General features: G+C 55.9%; 2 protein-coding genes across 3 annotated transcripts in view; one reads left to right on the forward strand and one right to left on the reverse strand.

Annotated features, from left to right (window-relative positions):
* Window positions 1-4,198, forward strand: part of HK1 (hexokinase 1) — a 123,999-nt gene extending 119,801 nt beyond the window's left edge. For both annotated transcript variants that reach the window (XM_019444379.2, XM_053888538.1), the window contains 2 exons: window positions 1,768-2,001; window positions 3,303-4,198. In XM_019444379.2, coding sequence (XP_019299924.1) covers window positions 1,768-2,001; window positions 3,303-3,447 — 379 coding nt within the window. In that variant the 3' untranslated portion in view covers window positions 3,448-4,198. The remainder of the gene's footprint in view (window positions 1-1,767; window positions 2,002-3,302) is intronic.
* A 280-nt stretch (window positions 4,199-4,478) lies between these two features.
* On the reverse strand, window positions 4,479-20,223 carry TACR2 (tachykinin receptor 2). The gene is made up of 5 exons (XM_019444382.2): window positions 19,307-20,223; window positions 14,370-14,564; window positions 10,929-11,082; window positions 9,360-9,556; window positions 4,479-6,246 (listed from the first exon to the last, which is right to left on the reverse strand). Exons 1-5 carry the CDS (start codon window positions 19,696-19,698, stop codon window positions 6,030-6,032), a joined length of 1,155 nt encoding a protein of 384 aa, XP_019299927.2. The 5' UTR covers window positions 19,699-20,223; the 3' UTR covers window positions 4,479-6,029.
* Window positions 20,224-20,528: the final 305 nt, after the last annotated feature.

Genomic DNA, 20,528 nt, shown 5'->3' on the forward strand with positions numbered 1-20,528 from the left:
GTGGGGGAGGAGCAGAGAGAGAGGGAGACACAGAATCTGAAGCAGGCTCCAGGATCTAGGCTGTCAGCCCAATGTGGGGCTCAAACTCACAAACCGCGAGATCATGATCTGAGCCAAAGTCGGACGCCCAGCTAACTGAGCCACCCAGGCGCCCCTCCTCATATTTAAAATAGGAATAACGCTACATGTGTCAGTGGGTTGTTAAGAGAAAATGAGGTGATGTATGTAAAGCATTTGTCGTGTGCTACGTCCTCAAAAAAGGCTGGCTGCTCCTACCACCCTTGTCATCATTGTTGGTCACTGTCATCTCTTTCAATTTAATAATAACAAGACAAATATCCCAACTATCCTTGACCTAACAGGTAGTTCATGTGGCCAAGAAACGCATTTTTAAAAAACGGTCATTCTTTCTAAATTATTTTTTTTAATGTTTATTTATTTTTGAGACAGAGAGAGACAGAGCATGAACAGGGGAGGGTCAGAGAGAGGGAGACACGGGATCTGAAACAGGCTCCAGGCTCTGAGCGGTTATCACAGAGCCCGACGCGGGGCTCGAACCCACGGACCTCGAGATCATGACCTGGGCCGAAGTCGGACGCTCAACCGACTGAGCCACCCAGGCACCCCAAGTCATTCTTTCTAATAGAAGAGCTCAGATCAAACTACAGTATCATGCCATTACCACCTTTTTAAAAACTTATTTATTTATAGTAATCTCTACACCCACCACGGGGCTCAAATTCACAACCCAGAGATCAAGAGTCACGTGCTTTTCCGACTCAGCCAGCCAGGCGCCCCCATTACCATGTTTTTAAAAATGATCCCTTCCAGTGGGGACAAGTACAGCCAAAACTCAGCTGGAGGGAGAGAAAAAAAAGAAATTGATGCAACCTCCTGAAAGGCACTTGGCAATATGTGTCAAAATCCCTTTGACCCAAAAACGTGTCCTAAGGGAGAAATCAGAGTTGCACACACAGATTTGTAAATGGGAAACTTTGAGTGTTACTTCACGATAGCAGAGAATTGCAAACAACGTCAAGTTTCTCTAACCTGACTAAATAAATGAGGGTGAGTCCCCAGAGTGGAAGGCCACGGCACTGTTTCCAGTCCTGTTCGCAGATAAGGATGTGGGAAGTTGCTCACATGTGTGAAGTAGGAAAAAAGTCGGCAAGAAAATCACATATAAAAGATAAGCCCATTTTGCATATTGTAAGAACAAAGATAGTGATATTTAGGAAAAGTAGATTGGGGGCACCTGGGTGGCTCAGTCAGTTAAGCGTCTGACTTCGGCTCAGGTCATGATCTCCCGGTCTGTGAGTTCAAGCCCCGTGTCGGGCTCTATGCTGACAGCTCGGAGCCTGGAGACTGCTTCCCATTCTGTGTCTCCCTCTCTCTCTGCGCCCCTGCCCCCCCCCCCCCATGACTCGCACTCTGTCTCTGTCTCTCTCAAAAATAAATAAACATTAAAAAAAAAAAGTAGATCGGAAGGAAGGAAATACGTTCAAATGTTAATAGAATTGCCCCTGGTGTGGTAGATAGTTTTAATTTTCCAAGTTTTATTTTTCTCTATTTGCCAAATATTCTACAGTTTCACGTGTGATACTTTTGTTATTTAAAAATAAACAAAAGTTATTTTGGAGGAAGAAAGCCCCCACGACCCTATTCGTGGTAAGCACAGTGACTCGGGGCCGGTCCTCTGGAGTGGGCTCCCCAGCTGCTCTGGGGGGTCCCGCTTCATCCAGCCCCCCTGGCTTTTGTCCACCACAGTGACCGATTAGCACTGCTCCAGGTCCGGGCCATCCTCCAGCAGCTGGGCCTGAATAGCACCTGTGACGACAGTATCCTCGTCAAGACCGTGTGCGGGGTGGTGTCCAAACGGGCCGCGCAGCTGTGCGGTGCGGGCATGGCCGCCGTGGTGGACAAGATCCGCGAGAACAGAGGGCTGGACCATCTCAGTGTGACTGTGGGGGTGGATGGAACACTCTACAAGCTTCATCCGCAGTGAGTGGGGCTTCCTTCCGGTTGGGTGGGCAGAGGTTCCTGGGCTGGTGAGTGGTCCCGATGGTTGTGGGACACCGGGATGTGAGTGAGTCCCATCGGGAAAGTTCCTTGCCAGGACACGGCCGGCCTGAGGGCTGTGCATCCAGGGACCCGGCTTTGTCTGGGGCCAGGTAACGAGCTGCTCTGAAGTTTAACCGAGATCCTTGGAGAGGAGTGGCTTCGCTCGGTCTGTCGCCAGCGGCATGGCATATCCCTCTCCCCACTCCTCCTGGGCCCCTCCTCAGTCAGGCAGAGTGTGAGGTAAGGGTCGGGGTGGGCTCACCCCCCTCAGCCTGGGTAGCCGCCGCCTGGCCAGGAGGCCGTGTTTGGGAAGTGGGGAGAGGGTGTGAAGGACAGAGGGAGGAGGGCCCACTGTCACGGTCCCCTGCCCGATCAGCTTCTCGAGAGGCTTGGAAGGGGTTCGTGTCGGCTCTGGGCTTTGTAGGGAAGAGAGGGGTGCGGAGCGGCCTCGTTAGGGTCACGGGTCTGAGACCCCATGGTCAAGGAGGATGTTTGGCCCCACCTGCCCTTCGATCTACCTCACTTCCCAAAGCTTGGCTCTTACGAACAGAGCGACCGTATTACTTATTGCCTAAACCGGGGTGCTTTCGCCGGCCAAGAGGGTGCCGCTAATGATCACACTGGGGCCGTCCCGGGTAAGCCGGGCCGCAGCGTCACTCTACTTAGAAGCAACTTCGCCCGAGTCAGGGCAGGCGTGAGCCGCTCACGTCGTGGCCGCGGCCTGGGACTTGCTCCATCCGCACCTGTGTCCGTCCACCGTCATCCCCTGGGGCAGCACACGTGTACCTTAGAGCTGGGGTTTGGAGCCGCACACACCTGCATGTCATCCTGGCCCCGTCATCGGGAAGCTGTGCTTCGGTGCTTCGCTCTGCCAAGTGTCACCTTCCTCAGGGGGTGACAGCCATCGGCGGGACTGAAAATCACGAGGCTAAGGTGCCGGACGGGCCCTGGCGGTGTTCCAGAGAGGGCAGTGGGACCCCCTCTGGGCGCTCCGCTGCCCTGAGCCACTTCAGCCTGGCCCTGGCGAGACGTACGGTCGCTTATTTTTGGACTCTCGGAAGTTCCTCCCGGCTGAACACTGCGGTGGCGGGATTGGCTGCAAATCCACGGTCGTCCCGACCGTTGTCAAGGAGCCACCTCGCGTGTCCCCTTCTCACTAGGGTCCCGTAGCGTCTCCGCGCGGGTCCGGTGTCCCTTCCCTTCTCCACCTACCCTTCTCCTCTGTGTGTTGTCTCTTCCAGCTTCTCGAGAATCATGCACCAAACCGTGCAGGAGCTGTCACCGAACTGCAACGTGTCCTTCCTCCTGTCCGAAGACGGCAGTGGCAAGGGGGCTGCCCTCATCACGGCCGTGGGCGTCCGGCTCCGGGAAGAAGCGAGCAGCTAAGAGTACCGGCCCCCGGCCTGCTGTCCTTCCAGCGCTCCTCTCTTCAGGCGGCGACCCCCTGTCCCTCCCAGCGAGCTGTGCTGGGAGACCCCGGCGCCAGGGCCCGCCTCGCCGCAGCGGGGAGGGAGACCCAAGCCAACTAATGGCGCATAACGTAGGGTACAAAATAGAGCGCGTGCTGTCGATAATCTCTCCCCACTCCAGCCCCTCCTCGTCTGCCCCCGCCACTCTGCATGATCCGATTTCTACCCGGTCGTACGCTCCCCGTGTGTGAAGTTTAGTGGCGTCCGTTTCCAGTTTCTGCATTCGTCCTACAGAGTTATTTATTGGCCCAAGGTGAAAAGTCGCACCATCTGGCAGGCCTCCTGGGCCTCCGCAGCCCGTCCTTGGGGACACATCCCCTGTGTGAAACGTATTATCACCAGCAGACACTGCCGGGACTTCCTCCCCGGGGGAACCTTAGCTGCTTCCTCCCGTCCCAGCGCCCACTGCTGTCTGGCGTCCCGAGGTTGCCCTCAAGACGTGTCAGTGCCACTGAATCGTGTGTCCGTGGAACTGGTCAGAGCCATGCCGTGACAGTCTTGCATTCTGTCTGTCTTGTTGCGGGGGGGGAGGTGGGCAGTTCTGCGGGTAAATGTCTTGTCTCCTTTGGGTAAAAGGAACCAAACCGACAAACAGTGCCCCCATTGGAATTTCCCATTGCTTTTGTGAGCCATGTTGTATGACCTAGTAAACTTTGTACCAATTCAAAGACCCGAGTGATGCTTGATGGCTGGAGAGCGGGGAGGACACGGGGTGGGGGAGGCGGTGAACACCAAGCCCTGGGGATTCTGGGTCGGGGGAAGAGTCTGACGTGAAGATCATGTTCTTCAGCCCCCCAGCCTTCTTCTGGGACAACCACCTCTACTCTCTGCAGGGGTGACAGAACTAGCCTCTCCCCTTGTTTTCCAGCACCTGTCTGGCCACCTCCTGCCCCGGCCCAGGGTCCCACCCCCGCACCTTTAAGAAGGTAGAGCGATGGAAAGCCTCTGTCCCCCAGGGCCTTCCAGAGGCTGTTTGGCTTTAATGAGAGGACAGTGCAACTCTGGTCTCCCTACTGCCATCCCCAGGGAGACCCCGCCCTTGGTCACCCTCTGCCAAGAGAACAGACGATGTAGGCCCCCTGTTCCAGCACAGATGAAGTCTCGCAGCAGGCCCGGGCTAGCAGGTTGCCCGCGTTGTCCTCCTCTCTCACTTTTAATGAATCCCTTCTCCAGGAAGTTGATCTTCCTCTGACCCTTCCACCCCTACCCGACCTCAACCTTGAGGTTGCTGTTCTACCCCACGGCTCATCAACAGATCCCACATCGGTCCGCACCTGGTGATCGAGGTGCCACGTGATTCTCCCAAGCCACGACTCCAGCCCTACGTGGCTTCCTCCAGGACTAACTGCACGTTCCCTTGGCATGTCAAGAGCGGAGTCCCTTTATTTGGTGCTGCCAGTCCCTATGGCACAGTGATCTTTGTGGGCAACACGGCATTAAACTCTCTTGCTGTGCATTTACAGCGTTATGTGGTTCTTCCGGAGGGGCGGGGGGTGTGCAGGGTGAGTCGGCAAGCGGGGAGAAGGATGTCCTTGCGGTGGACTGGGCCGGGCCTGGAGCTCTCTGGGAGTCGAGATGGTCGGCGTTCTCTGCCCGTCACCTTCTTGTTGCTGGAGCGAGGGTGAAGGCTGGTGCCCACTTCCTGGAGGCATTCGTGTGAAATCGCCGGCTTGGTGTTGAGAAAAATCACGGTGACTGTTTATGAAGCACTTAACACGTGTTTGGCATGCTAGTTCATGGTGACTGGTCTGAGGCAACGCAGCTGAGGCTCCTTTTGACTCAACCACCACCTCCACTGAGCTGGATCTGCGTTCAGATGCTGAAGCAGAGAAGCCCCCGGTCGGATCCACTCACAGCCTTTGCAAAATAAGAAGCTTCCTCCCTGTGTCCGTAGCCTGATCATAAATCAGTGGGTGCTGCCCACGGGTGTTCAGTTTGGTTTAACCAATATTTATAAAAACGTGAGCCAAACTGTACATACAAGTCTGGAAGCCCCACAAGTTTGGATTTCTGGCGTGTCTCGAGAGATTTAGAAGATCTGGCAACCGTGGGCCCCCATTACCACACGGCGACATTTGTCCGGAGCTGATCGGCAGCTGTCCCCTTGGCCCTCCAGCTGCCACGGTACCCGGAACTCCCTGTTACCCCAACGCTGGAAGTCGGTTGCCTTTTATCACAGTTGCCGCGTTTCTTTTATACCGGATCCAGTCCACTCATTAAGTTGTGTGCTCCAGGAAGACTTCGGGGCGTGCGGCACCTGGATTAGACCAGCGTTAGCTTACACCGTCTTCTTTGACTCTTCCTGGCTGCCGTGAAGCATGGTCAGGGGTGACTGGGCCCTCTCAAGAGTTAGCACCCACTGCAGAGTTCCTGGCCCCATCTTGTCTCTCCACGGATGTGCTGAAGGCTGGGGCGGGGGTCAGACTTTCAGATCTGGACCTCTCAACTGGCTACTTCTCAAAGGGTGCGAAGCCTGACCCAGCAGCCAGGCACAAGGCTTCAGGGTTCAGTAGGCAGCCCGTCTTGGGGGCCCCCGGCCGGCCCGTTGGTAGCCTCGGAGGGGGCTGTGTCCCCAGCCATGAAAAAAGTCTCTTTAGTGTGACACCTGTTGACCTTCACAGAGAGGGATGGAGTGTGAGTCAGCTCAATCTTATCCTCCTCAGTCGCCGTGACCCATGGGCAGCAACGGAAAGCAAGCCGGAATCCGGAGCGAAACCTGAGAGACAGAGGGTCACGTGGAGCAGAGGGGTGAGGGGACAGTTACAGGAACTGCCCTGCGGCTGTCCCCCGCGGGAATTTTGTGCTCTCCTAATTGCCTATCATGGTTCACTATCTCTTGGGAGACACACTCCTCAGTGGATTTGATTTTTGGGAACATCCAGAAGTAATCTGGAGCTAAGTCTAGTGACCGAAGTGGGTGACGAAGCCAAATCAGACCATTTGTTATTACAGACAAAAAGAAACCAAATACGATTTAAAGAAACAACAGAGTTTTTTTGTTTGACTTGTTAATTGGCCCCTAAAGGAGTTTTCTAGAGGAGTCTTAAGAAATCTGGGCTTTGGCAGTGTTGGGTGCAGTAAAGACGCTCTCCCAAGGGGGCTGCTTTGAAAGAAAATCCCAGTTTGGGTATATTTGCTTAAAAAAGAATTCTCCCCATGACCACACTAAAATCTAAATTAGAAGGGGAAGCAGACAGGGGCACCTGGGTGCCTCAGTCTGTTAAGCGACCGACTTCAGCCTGGGTCATGATCTCACTAGTTCCCTAGTTCAAGCCCCGCATCAGCCTCTGTGCTGACAGCTCGGAGCCCGGAGCCTGCTTCAGATTCTGTGTCTCCCTCTCTCTCTGCCCCTCCCCGGCTCATGCTCTGTCTCTATATCACTCAAAAATAATAAAAACATTAAAAAAAAAAAAAAGAAAAAGAAGGGGGAGCAGACAATGGAGGAAATGGGCTGGCAGAGAACACTGGCCTGTCAGAGAGGAGCAGAAATCAGTGAGACCCTGGGTGACAGCCCAGGAGACACAGGGTTCCATGTTCCAGAAGAGCAGGCCTGACTTTGGTTCCTCACCTTGTAGCTCTGTAAGATTCCATGGGGCGGGGGGCCCAATAAATGTCTCTATTGTGGGAGCTTCTCGGCCTCTGCCCCTTCCACCCACACCCAGCATGTCCCACCCGGAGCTCCCCCTCCTCCCCTCCCACCCCTGCCCCCGTGGCCGTCCTTCCGGCTGCTCATGCCCAGAACCCGGAGCCGTCCGTCCTTGCCTTCTCTCACATGCCGCCTCCCCTCCATCATTCTGTTGGCTCTACCTTAGTAACATCCAGACTCTGACTACTTGTCACCCCAGTCTGAAACCCCCGTCTCTCACCTGGATCCCTGCAACAGCCTCCCCATCCCCTGCTGCTCTGCCCGCCCCGCGGTCGTCCCGTTCCAACGTGCTGCCAGGCCGATTCTTTTAAAAGGCAAGTCAGAGTACGCGTCTCTCCAACTCAGCTCCGCTGGGCTCCTCTCGGCCGAGTAGCGGCCCAAGTCCTTATCTCCACCGCAGGACCTTGCCTTGGCTGTTCCCTCCGCTCGGAGTCCTTCCCCAGACAGCTAGGCCTCAATAAGGCCTACTCTGACCATCCTGTAACACGGCTCTCCCCCGGCACCTCCTGCCGTCCCTTCCCCAGCTCTGGTTTTCCTCTTTCCCCTAGAACTTCCCACCTGATACACTGTGTGACTCACGGACTCATTACGCTTGCTTATTGTCTGTCTCCCCGCTAGCATGTGAGCGTCTCGAGGGAAGGAATCATCTGCTTTCGCGCACTGGTGTGTCCCAGGTGCCTGGAACAGTGCGGGCACATGTAGCCACTTGTGAGCGTATTGTGAAGGAATGAAGGCTGCTGCCAGGAGCACCGGTCCTGCTCTAGAGCTAGTATCACCAACTACTGAAGATTCTGGGGTTATTTCAGAAATGCGTAGAGCCTGGGGAGTTGTTCAGACTCTCAGGGACTGTCACTGCGTAACAGGGGAGTGACCAATGCACAGACACGCGGTGCTGGGGGCCCCTCCCTGATGTGGCAGTCCCTGTCTCCAAGCTCTTCTATAAGCTGCCTCAAGGGAAATGTGTGGTGTGGTGTTAAGGTTACAGGCCTTGGAGATACATGCAATCCTGGCCCTGTTGCTTTGTGTATACAGTTCAGGAGTCTTCCTTTCTGAGGCTCCATTTCCTCATCTGTAAAATGGGGATAACACCTCCCTTTCTCCTATTATCTACTTTTTACCTCTCCGTGGACAGTGGAGGGTTTTGTCACCCATTAAACACACACACACACACACACACACACACACACACAAACAAAAAAAACCCAGAATTTTCTCACTTCCTTCCGGCCCGCCCCAGGCACGTGGGATATCTGAGCAACAAAGACCCTGATGGCATCACGAGTGACCTGGACACACGGGCAGCGGGTGGTAAAAGGCATGAACACAGAGGCCCAACCTTGCCCGACGTCACTGTCTGGTTGAGACCAGGCCTCCCTGTCCACCTCTCATCTCCTCTTACCTGACCCTCCCTCAGGGATTCCTGAGCCTGACGAGCCCACTCTGCAGCAGGGCACCTGGGTGCTGGGTTCCTACCTGGGCCACCGCCTTCCACCTCCCCTAGGGCCCCAGAGCAAACACCAGCCCCTCTGTGGGCCTCCAATTCCCCAGACGTACAGGGCTGGGAGCACCAGGTGTGTCTGAGGGAGGAGTAAGAACTTGGTGCCTTCCTCCCTGGCTGACTGCCAAGGTCACTCCTCCTGCCCTTTGAGGGCAGGAAATGCACTGTAACCTACCCAGGGAGCAGCCTGCTCTCTCTCCAGTCCTGGCCCTGGGGCCCCGACTGAGCTCTTCCTACTGTGGGGTTGGTGCTGCTCACCTGGCCCAAGGAAAGTCCTTGGCTCTTCGTCATTGCAGAAAGCTCTTAAAAATGTCAGGGCAGAATAAGTCCCCACCTCCTTTACCCGGCTCCTTCCTCCCTCTCTGCCTTTTGGCCTCTCTCTGACCCTACTCCCTCCATCTCTGTCCCTTCTCTCTTCGCCTCGTCCCAAATGTAGGCTCAGAAGAGAGAGCAGGAGCAGACCGACGGTAAGAACTAGGGCCTGGGCAATGGGGCGAGGCTTTGGCGAGGAGGTGGGGCTCAAGCCAGGCCCAGACCCGAGCGAGGACTGAGCGGTGGGCTCACCGTGGGGATGGCAACCTCCTGTGGGGGCGAGGGGCGCAGGCTCAAGCTGTGCAGGGATGCCCAGATGCGACCAGGCCGGGCCGTGGGGCCCTGAGGGCTGAGGAGAGGGCCAAGGGCTCACCTGTGGTTGAGGCAGCAGTAGATGATGGGATTGTACATGGTGGAGCTCATGGCCAGCCAGAAGAGCGCCAGGTACACCTGCTGGATGAACTTGTGGTAGTAGATGTCCTCCTGGAAGCTGCCCAGGATGAAGTAGAAGTGGTAGGGCAGCCAGCAGACGGCAAAGGTCACCACCACCAGCACCATGGTCTTCACAAACTGGGCCGGGAGAGGCTCAGGTCACTCCTCAGCCTGGAAGCCCCCTGCCCACCCCCCAACCCTCCAAGGGTGGTGGCAGGGCACCCCTCGGGCCTTTTTGGGAAGCCTCGAGTCCCCTGGAGCACACGCCGCCTTGACTCCCGGGCCCTGCACCTCGGGGCTCTTGTTCAGGCCCGCCCCTCTGCCCACACTGCTGTCCTCAAGTCCTTGAGGCCCAGCTCAGTGGCCACCTCCTCTAGCAGGTGTCCCGATCCCTGACTCAGAGCAGCTCCCCTCCCTGGACGGTGGGTGAGCTCTAGCTCCTAACCCCATCCTTGGGGGGCTCCCCTCTGCCAGCTAGGGGTTCCCAGGTGCCCCTCTGCCTGGGATCTGTGTCTGCCACAGCCCTTCTATACGTAGGTAGTGAGACTCTAGTCGGGGACCTCAGCCTCTGCCCCGGGGGCCTGCTCCCTGACCTTTCTCCCTTCCCTGCCTGGTCTCTGCAGGCCCTCCTGAGTGTGGGCCAGTACCCCAGGGGGAATGGAGGGCAAGTGGAGGCCAGCTCTTCATGAGGAGGGACATTCAGATGGTGTCCCATATCCCATCACCTCCCTGAATTGCCCTGTGAAAAATGCCTAGTAGCAGACATGAAGCCTCAAAGACATGAGACTTTGACCTGATACATGATGGGATTAACCATTACCTCCCCCTGGATGCCTAACAGGAAGGGGCCACGGCAAAGATCAGCTTTGGGAGAGACGGGACGAGGTCTGAATCACAGACTCCTTGGGGGGGGGGGGGGGCCTGAATGGCAGGAGGAGGGGGCACGCCGGCCCTTGGGTTGGAAATGGAATGCAGACTGGGTACAGCTGGACTCCAACCCAGTCTCCAAGAGCTCGGAGGTCTCCAGTTCCAACATTTGAGAATTCTCCTGTGATTCTATACGGGAGCCTCCTGTGCTTTTGTGGGGCTTCTTAAATTCAACATTACGATTTCTCAAAACGTCTGTTCTGAGAATTTATTATTCTAAGATTCTTGGGAGTATCTGAAATTCCGTGGGGTTTTAGGATTCTCCGATTCTCGTGACATTCTGGGAAGTTCCTTTAACTTCGTATTTGGCCAAAGGCCAAAGGCAAGCTGTCCTCCCGGGAAGAACTAACTCAGGCTCTGTTCAGGGACTGGGGACCGGGCAAGTTAGGGTGGATCATGTTCTCACCCGCAACCCCCGCAGGGGCGGGCTGCGAGCCCGGAAGGGTGAGGCCCCGAGGCGGGGCCCAGACAGGAGCTTTGAGACCTTCTGGGGGCCGGACATGGAGGGGCGGGGGGGCGGGGGAGCGGAACAGAGTGAGGGCAGAGGCACCGCCCCCCGCCGAGCACCGCCCCCGGCGCCCACCTTCTTCTTGGCCTGCAGGTGGCGCAGGCTGGCGCCGTGCGTCTGGTGCCTGGGGACCTCGCGTCTCCAGAGCGTGAGGCCGATGACACTGTAGGCGAAGAGCATCACCACGAGAGGCAGCACGTAGATGAGGGCGATCACCACGAGGTGGTACCTGGAGGGAGAGCCAAAGGCCTGGGCACGGGACGGCCCGGGGGCGACTTCGGCATCCATCAGCGCTCAGTCCCCCGGACCCCGCGAGCTTCTCTAAGCCAACTCTGGGCTAGCCACCCTGGACCACCTCCCAAGACTTGATTTAACTTAAAAATTTTAAAAAGGCAACACGGGCTAGCATTTATGCCCAAAGAGGGCTTCCCTTGCTGCAAAAGAGACACCAGCGTTTTCTCCCCTGCGTCCCTCCAGGTGACAAATACTACCAAAAAAGGAAATAGCTAGGAATGAAAAAGTTAACCAAATAATACATTTGTTTAACATTTAAAATGCCATTAAGCACAAAGGAGGAAGTAAAATAACTCATTGCATCCTCACCACGGTAATAATTTGGACTATTTTCTTCCAGAATCCTGCGTATATATGACATGTGTATGTGCACCTGTATTAGAGAGATTATATATATAGTCTGTATCTGCATCTGTCTGTCTGGAGACGTAGATTTTTCTGGAGTTGACATGCTTCCACCCTGCACCGGCAGCCTTATCAGGGAACGGGGCAGCGACAACAGAGTCACTACATGACATTGGTCATCTCTCCCTGCCCATCAGCATTGGGTTGGGAACATGGCTCATGCCAGCAGACCTTCTCTCGCACCACCTTCGAGCAAGTGGCCCCGAATGCCACTGACGTTTCCTCATCTAGCCCCCGTGGAGAGCAAGCCGGGCTGTGTTGAGCCGTGTCTCTTCCTTTTGGAAAGATGGTGTGAAGGAGATGTGTGCTGGCCACGCCAGTGTCTGAGTGACGCTGCAGTTCGTCTCCAACAGGGCCTGGGTGGGGGCACCTCGTGAAAGGGCCTAAGACCCGTGGCCTTGCCACGTGACCTTTTCCTGCGAGGGCTGAAGTGTTCCCAAGGCCCCCACCCCCCATGACCCGTGCGCCGGCCGGTTTCGAGAGGTGCTGCCACCGAGAGGGAGGGGAGCGGGTGGCTCCAGCAAATGTCTTCCCTAAAAGAATTTTAGAATTCTGCTTGCTTGCTCTTGGGGACTGCCAGACCCCGGGCTCCTCAGCTAGTCCTGCTGTGGAGCAAGTAAGGGCAGGGAGGAGCAGTGAGGTCACAGAGTATTTGAGCTAGATAGACCTTGGGGATCAGCAGGGCCACCAGCCTCGGTGTCTGGAGGGAAACAGAGCCCCAGAGAGGCGCAGAAAGTCTGTGACACATGAAACAGCTCTACAGATTTAATCACTACCAAAAAACGATTTCCCTATCACTAGAGGTCAGCTCTGTGAAGCCAGAACTGAGTTCTTGGTCAGCCTCTAACTTCTAAGGGTGACCTCAGGCAAGTCTGCTCTCTCCCTTAGTCTCAGTTTCCCCATTTGTAATGCCTAAGGTCCTTCCCAAGTATGAGGGATATCACTCTGTTGCCTTTCCTTGGGACACGGTTCAGGATAGGAATTCACCCTGGGCTAGGTTCCTACACAGAGGGGAGCACCAAGGGGCTGTGGGGGTCATCTGGGGCCTGCCCCAGATCAGGAATGCGTCCTTTCATTGCCTGGATTTGTGTGTGTGTGTTGATTTTAGGGATCTATGCGCATTTTCCTGGAGGGGGCATCTGTAATTTCACCAGATTCCGATACACCCAGGATGTGCGCCTGTGAGGGTGGAGCCCTCAAGTGTCCCCACCCAAGAACAAAGACTACATTCTCACACAGAAGACCAGGCTTTGCCCAAATCCTCACGGAATTCTAAGTAACACCGAAGTAGCCTTCCTGTTTTTTCTTGGCGCCTGAGTCAGGGTCGGAACTCACCATCCCCAGAGAGCTGGTGCTGGGTGCCCTGAGTTATTATTCCTGGTCCCCTCTCCGGGCCCCTTCTTAGGCAGAAAGGCGTGTGTTAAGGCGGAGAAACACTGCCCCCCAGTGGTCAGTCACAAAATATTCTTCTCTCCACCCTTCCCTGAGCCTTCGGTACGGGGACCTTGCCCTTGGGGGCAGGGCAGGGGTCGGGGAGCGGAATAGAGTTAAGGGCAGAGGCCGCCCTCAAAACTCGTCAGTCCCCGGGAACAGGCTTCTCAGGCTTCTTGCCTAGCACTGAAGGCCACAGCGAGGCCCTCTTCTGGCTGGTGCTTGGGGCAGATGGAAACCGTGCAGGGGCGGGCGATGGGGGAGGGGTGTTAAAGGAGGCGGAGGGTGGGGGCTGTGTTGCCATGGTGACCTGGCAGCCCTCCGCCAAAGCCTCCGCATCCTCCTGCTTGGGGCAGCTGGGCCTCTGTTGGACTAAATCTGCCACCTCCACGTTTGTTTTCATGTGTCCCCTGCTTCAACTACTACATAGCGGGTGCCAGTTCCGTGCCAGGTGCGGCGCTAACGGCGTCATATACATTTTCTCGCGCATGCTCACAGAACTTTCCAACGAGTTCTCTTCCGAGTTACCGCCTACGAGAGGAGCCAAAGGGTCAGAAAGGTCAAGTGACTATGAGGGACAGGGCAGGACTCTGCCCCAACTACTGACTTGCAAAACCTCAGCAAATTCTCTATCCTCTGCTAAACCGCCAGGCCACGCATGGGGGTGGGGGTGGGGGGTCCACGCGGTGAGAACTGGGCACACTGAGGCCCAGCAAGGGAAAGGGCTTACCCAGGGTCACACAATGGCTGGCCCCTGCCTGCGTTCTTCTTCCTAGTCTCCCCCACCCGTGGTGCCCACTCAGCGTGAGGCGGGCACCAGACATCCCCCGGAAAACATCCCCGGCTCGGTCACCTGCCCTTTCTTTCTGCCTCAGTACCCTGAGCCTTCGCGGTGGCCTCCCCCAAACACACACCTGTGCGCGCACACACTTCCGCACACACGCGCAGATGTCAGTGGGAGCCGCGTGCCCACACACCCGGTGTCCCACGCACATGTGCACACGGGCATGTCCTCATTTGAGGATGCACGCGTCCTTGTCTAAGTAGCCGTGTGGGGAGGCAGTGGTGAGCTCTCAGGCAGGACCGCCTGGGTTTAAACCCTCGTTTCACCACCTGCTGGCTCTGGGACCTTGGGCCTATTAGTTTTTAGGGCTTCAGCGTCCTCATTTGAAACCTGGGACTAATACTACATGTGTCCCCGGTAGTGTTAGGGGAGTGAAGTGGCTTCATGTATGTCAAGCCCAACACGTGGTACGTGCTAAGTGAAACTGTTAGCACAGACAGGTACTCACATAATCCCAAGCGCTCACAGACACCTGCACCCGTACGTGCACACACACACACACACACACACACACACTATGGTCCCCACGGCCCAGGCCTTACAAAAGGAGCATCTTGCCGCCATTGTCTTCGGGCCAGACCACCGCACACTTGGTGGCGCCCTGGTCCGTGGTGATGGTGGAGTAGAAGCACTGGGGGAAGGCGAGGGCCAGGGCCAGCAGCCAGATGCCTGCAATAACCGCTCTGGTGCCATGGGCTGAGAGCCGCGGCTGGAAGGGGTGGACGATGGCCACGTACCTGTGAGCAGAGTGCTGTGTGAGTGGCGGGCACCCCTCCCCCCTGCCAGAGCCCCATTTCCCACGCCGTGCTGGGCCCCTGCAGAGAGCCACCTGGGCTGGTGACTCTCCCACAGCCACACAGCAGCCAGTGCCCGAAAACCCCAGGCCAGGCCTCACCTCATCGCCTCCCTGGGGGCGGACTTACTCTCAAATGGCCACCAGAGGGCGGTGTGGCCACACTGGAAGTCCACTCAAAACAGTTGCCAAAAGCTGCTGGGCCCCTTGGCCCTATGCTGTCCCTCTTCTGCTCAGAAACTTTAGCGGAACCCGACAGTCTCCCGGACACAGCCCAAACCAGCCCTGCCTGTCGGCTTTCTGCAGGGGTGGAAATGCTCTATGTATAAACTGTCCTGTTCAGTAGCCATAACCACACATGGCCATGAACACTGGAAGTGTGGCTAATATGACTGAGGAACAGAGTTTTAACTAATTCAAATGTAAATAGGCACATGGTTAGGTTACCAGACACAGCAGGCCCAAACCTTTAAACTCGGCATTCAAGGCCCTCTGCACATGGCCAACGCACTTACTTTCTCACCTCCTGTGCCACTGCTTCCCGCACCTTCCCTGGCTCATTCTGGTCAAGGAACAGCCCTGCCTGTGTGACCCTCTGTAGGGGGCATTTCTTCCTCCTCAGCCTGAAATTTCTCCTTCCACTCTGGATTCACTAAAGTCCAAGTGAAAAGTCACCTCTTCCAAGAAGTCGGCCAGAAACAGGCTTGTCTCCTCAGCTCCTGCCTCTCTCTGGGGAACCTCTGAGGATTTGAGCTGCTGTTTGGCCTGAGTATCTCAGGCAGGGGTTGTTCTCTCCATTTTCTGCATCAGGAGACTGAGGCTTGCAGAAGGGGAAGAACCAGCTGGAAGAGGCAGCACTGGCCCTGAACCAAGTCGTGCAGTTCCCCTCTGCTCCCGGGACCTCTGAAGCCGCTGCGGGAACGTCCAGGAGCCTGGAGGGGCTGAGGCCTCATGGGTCACGGCCCTGACCAAGGAAGGGAGAGCTGGGGGTAGCCGCCGGCTTCCAAGGTCAAAGGATCCAAAGAGCACCATCCACCAAAGACACGGGACCCCACACTGCTTCTCTTATGCTGTGCCCTGTGACCGGGGGCTTTGGTTGCCGCCTCACAAGAGGGAGGGTGTGGGGCGAGATGGGGGGGCCCTCCTCGGAATACAGTTTTCATGTGAATAAATTACACAGGATTACAAAGACAATCAGTTATACTGGAATACAGTTAGCGAAATATAAAATAGATTTGGGGCACAGCAATATGCACGCTTCTTTATCAACCCACTAAACAAGATCTAGCAGCAGGTCTGGAACCGATGATAAATTTGTTTTTAATATTTATTTATTTTTGAGAGCATGAGTAGGGGAGGGGCAGAGAGTGGTGGGGACAGAGGATCTGAAACCAGCTCTGAGCTGACAGCAGCAAGCCTTACACAGGACTAGAACTCATGAACTATGAGATCATGACCTGAGCCAAAGTCAGACGCTCGACTGACTGAGCCACCCAGGTGCACCACCCCCACCCCTGCTGTCGTGGTAACTTTTTAAAAAATTTTTTAAAACATTTATTTATTATTGAGAGACAGAGAGAGACAGAGCATGAGTGGGGGAGGGACAGAGAGAGACGGAGACACAGAATCCGAAGCAGGCTCCAGGCTCTGAGCTGTCAGCACGGAGCCCGACGCGGGGCTCGAACTCACAAACCACGAGATCATGGGGCTCGAACTCACAAACCGCGAGATCATGACCTGAGTTGAAGTAGGGACGCTTCACTGACGGCGCCACCCAGGCGCCCCCGTGGTAATTTTTAAGTAGTGACGACTGTAGTCGATGCTTGGAGATTTCTGCACAACAGAGGTATCTGTGATTTCTATCGGTGACGTGGCCCCAGGCACTGCTGGAATCCCAGCAAAATGTGGTTTGTTGCCTCCATTTGGAACAGTGAGTTTTCACCCCCACAGAAGCTGATGACCCCTGGGACTTCTGTGACGGTCTGTGGTCACAAGTTACGCACATCTGGATTGGATGATTGTCGACCCCTCCTTCCTCTGTCTGAGACACTGACCTTCTCCCTTTACTGTGGCCAGGCCCTGGGCCAGCTCTACCCCAAGATGGCCTGGATCTGGGCTGAGTGCCTCAGCAGGACGAGAGGAGTGGCATTTCCTCAGGGGCCTCCTCCCCACAGATGAGGCAGGTGACCAGCGGGCCAACTGGGGGACTGGGGTTTCCTTGCTGTTCTGGCAGGTGGGGTGGGAAAGAGGAGAGCTTTTTCTCTGTTAGTTGAGGGGCAGCTCTGGGGCTTTGATCTAAATGTGGATCCTGACTTCATCACCTTCCAGCCGTAGGGACTCAAACCACCCTCTTCTGTAAAGTGAGATGACAGTCATTTGAGCCCCTGTGGTTGTCTTGGGAAGGGAATGAGATGCTTGAGAAGTGCCTGCAGGCAGCAGGGGTTTAGGACTTGAAAGTGCCATTATTCCTATGTATTTGTGTCCTTTAAATGCACCAGAGGTGACTTTGGTCCTGGATGACCCCTGGGCCTTCCTCTCTGGGGTTAATCTGAACCTGGAGACAAGGTCTGGACCATAGGATAACCTTGCCCTAAGCAGGGAAGTTGACATCCGCGTGTTCTAGGCACCAGGGGAGTGCTGACTCTGTGCCCCCTGAGCTTTTCTACCCTGTCTCGGTGAGGACGGTCTTTCCTGGGGCCCCTCACGCACACCAGGCACCACCCTGCCACGGGCCTTTGCTGCCGCTGTGCCCTCTCCCTGGATTGATCTTTCCCTAGAGCTCACAGGGCTCTCTCTCTCACTTCCTCCCATCCTGGCTCCAAACCCTCCCCACAGTGGGGCCTACCCCACACCCTGTCTAGCGCTCCAGCCTGCCCCCACCCCAACACACAGCCCGGCACCTGGGGTCCCCTCGCCTCTCCCTGGTATTTTTCCACAGCCCTCATGACCTCAAAATACAACGTACAATTTATTCATGTGTTTATTATTTAAATTCTCACCAGGGCAGCCGTGTTTATCTGTTTTTTGCCCCAATGGCCAGAACAGTATCTGTACGTAGTTGGCCTTGAACATATGAATGAATGAAGAAACGAATGGACGGGGCTTCACTGTTAACACCCCGGCCTGAGCTACTATCCTCTCTCACCTGGATTATTGTTCACCAGCCTCTTGCCTGGTCTCCAGACTCCCCCCCCTCCCCACCTTAAAATGCAAGTTCCATGAGGCCTGATTTCAAGGACTATTTTTCCTTCTGGTGTATATTCCCCAATGCCTGAAACAGAGGGAGCACTCGAATATTTGTTGAGTGAATGAGAAGAACTTGTTAGTGGACTTGCAGAGACATCCAGGGGTACTGAGGTGCTTTTGGCGGGGGCAGGGGGTGTGGTCAGATGAGGAGGGACACGCCCCTTCCTGAGAGCTGAGCCGTCTGGGTTCTGGGCCGCTGGCCCTGACCCTGACTTGCTGGCAATCCTGCTTGTCTCTGGCCTCTGTTGACCTGGGTACAAAATCAGAAGCGTGGCCTAGACCAATGGTTTTCGAACTTTTCTTTTCATTTTTAATTAGTAGAAATACATTTCTCAAATGAAATCTTTAGGGAAACTCCATAGAAAAACAGCCCGGAGCAGACAAGAGCCAGCTGCTGTGTGTCACTGGGCAGACGCCTGGAGATGGAGACTGGGGGGGGGTGGGCAGTGGTAGGGGACAGCGGGGCTCATGCCCCTTCAAACCATCCTGACAAGGGATCTGTGTCTCTGAGGGTCCCAGGCCTGCCCCTCCTGGACATACACCTGCTGTCTTTCTGTGTCCCTTTTTGTTTGCTATCTGTCCCAACCATTCTTCCCCAGGGTCACACAGTCCCCTTCTGAGGCCAAACTGTGCCCTGCCTGCCCCAACCAGCTTCAGAAGGACTGCATTTGGCTCCACTGATCACTCCTCCACCCTCCCGGCCTTCAGCAGAAGGCCACAGCTTGCGGCCCCCTGAGAACAGGATTGGGAAAGTAATTGGACCCATTGTAATTGTATGGTAACTGCATGCAATATTAAATCCTTCCCAGTATAATCTATCTAGGAATAGGAAAACAGTATAAGCCATGTCCTTGTAGTAAAAGAAAGACGCCAAAAGAGATCAACTCCAGAGAAGAATACTCTAGAAGTTCCCTAAACACGGCCCTTCTCTCCCGACAGCCTTGAACAACCATCCAGTGCCAAGTTCTTCCTTGGGTCTAACCTTAACTTTGCCTGCTTTGGTTCCATGCTCTTTTGTCTCCCACATGCATACTTTTATTTATTTATTTATTCATTTTTACTAAAAAAAATTTTTTTTAAGGTTTATTCATCTTTTAGACCCAGAGAGAGACAGAGTGTGAGCAGGGGAGGGGCAGAGAGAGAGACACACACACACAGAACCCAAAGCAGGTTCCAGGCTCCGAGCTGTCAGCACAGAGCCCCGACTCGGGGCTCGAACCCATGAACCGCGAGATCGTGACCTGAGCCGAAGTCGGATGCTTAACTGACTGAGCCACCCAGGTGCCCCAGATGCACACTTTAAGATCGTGATTGAGTTGGGAGGCAATTCCCTGAGTTCGACTGTTAACTTGCTGTGTGACTATGGACAAGTCACCGGCACTGTCTGAGCCCCGACAAAGTGAGACAGCTTCCCCGGCTTCCCCGCCAGCCCCCTCTTGCCTGTCAGCGGCGATGGCGGTCATGGAGTAGATGCTGACGAACATGGCCGTGATGGGGAAGAGGTTCTGGAAGTGGCAGAAGGCACGGCCGAAGTACCAGATGTTGTGGCTGGCGTAGACAAAATTGAAGGCGGCATTGAAGGCAGCCATGCAGAGGTCAGCGAGGGCCAGGTTGACAATGAAATAATTGGTGACCGTGCGCATCCTCTGGTGGGCCAGGATGATCCAGATGACCGTGGCATTGCCCGTCACGGCCACCAACACCAGGGCCAGGTAGGCCGTGGCCCACAGCGCCAGCTGCCAGCCGGGCATGGAGAAGGCCGTGATGCCCGTGGCGTTGCTCTCAAGGTCGGGCGAGATGTTGGCATCAGTCACAAAATCACAGGCCGCCATGGCGGCCTCTGGGTCTGGGATGAGGGGCCTGACTCCTCGCTCCTCCTGAGCCCTGACACCCTGCCCAGATATGCTAGAGAAGAAGGGTCCTCTTGGGTGCGTGCGTATGTGGGGGACAGAGGCGTAGGTGCAAAGCCAGGCACGTCAGGGGGGACAGGGGGTCACTCCCAAGCCTCGAGCGGAGATGAGGTTGGGCTGAGCAGACAGCCGGGTCCACAGCCATTCGCATTTCAGACTCCCATGTCCTGGCCAGACTTCTCACATGTCCCATGCAAATCTAGAATCTAAGGCACAGTTTCAGAGCAGGAAACATCCTGGTAAATCATCTGGGTCGGATGAGGTGAGCACAGAGCTGTGGCCTTGGCATTCCGCAGGTCAGCTGCCCAGCAAGCTTTGCTCTGGGCTGTGGGGTGCGGGCAGGGCTGGGGTCCGGGACATGCTCACCGTGCTGCCATCTGCCAGCCCCGGAGCCTCTGTCCTCCCTGCCGCTCCCCCAGGCAGGGCGGGTGAGGGCCTTGGCAGAGGTGCGGCTTGCTCACGAGGTGTGACTTTGGCTCCCGCCCCTCGTCCCACCCCCTGCTGGGATGGCCCAGCCTTGTCTCTTGAGAAAAGATTCAGGACCGGCTGGGGGGGGACAGGGAGGGAACCAGGGGGGGCAGGGCTGGGGGCTGGCACGCAGGCGTGGTCCTGGGGTGGGGGGCTCCTTCATACTTAGCCCAGGCCAGGAGCTACACGCCTGGCAGGCTGGGCGGGGTTGGGGTCCGCCTGGGTTACTCCAGGCAAGTCTCTTAAGGTCACTGGACTTTGGCTTCCTCATCTGAAAACTATGG

Source organism: Panthera pardus, unplaced genomic scaffold, assembly GCF_024362965.1.
Source record: "Panthera pardus isolate Hobbes unplaced genomic scaffold, ASM2436296v1 HiC_scaffold_22, whole genome shotgun sequence".
Classification (NCBI taxonomy): Eukaryota; Metazoa; Chordata; class Mammalia; order Carnivora; family Felidae; genus Panthera; species Panthera pardus.

What these genes read in the sequence shown, in the direction of transcription:
- TACR2 (XM_019444382.2), bottom strand. Translation starts at nt 19,698, where the DNA reads ATGGCGGCCTGTGATTTTGTGACTGATGCCAACATCTCGCCCGACCTT. An exon ending in GGCGGCAAGATGCTCCTTTT is followed by an intron (nt 11,083 to 14,369) that starts GTAAGGCCTGGG and finishes CTCTCCCTCCAG; the next exon opens with GTACCACCTCGTGGTGATCG. An exon ending in ACCTGCAGGCCAAGAAGAAG is followed by an intron (nt 9,557 to 10,928) that starts GTGGGCGCCGGG and finishes CTCCCGGCCCAG; the next exon opens with TTTGTGAAGACCATGGTGCT.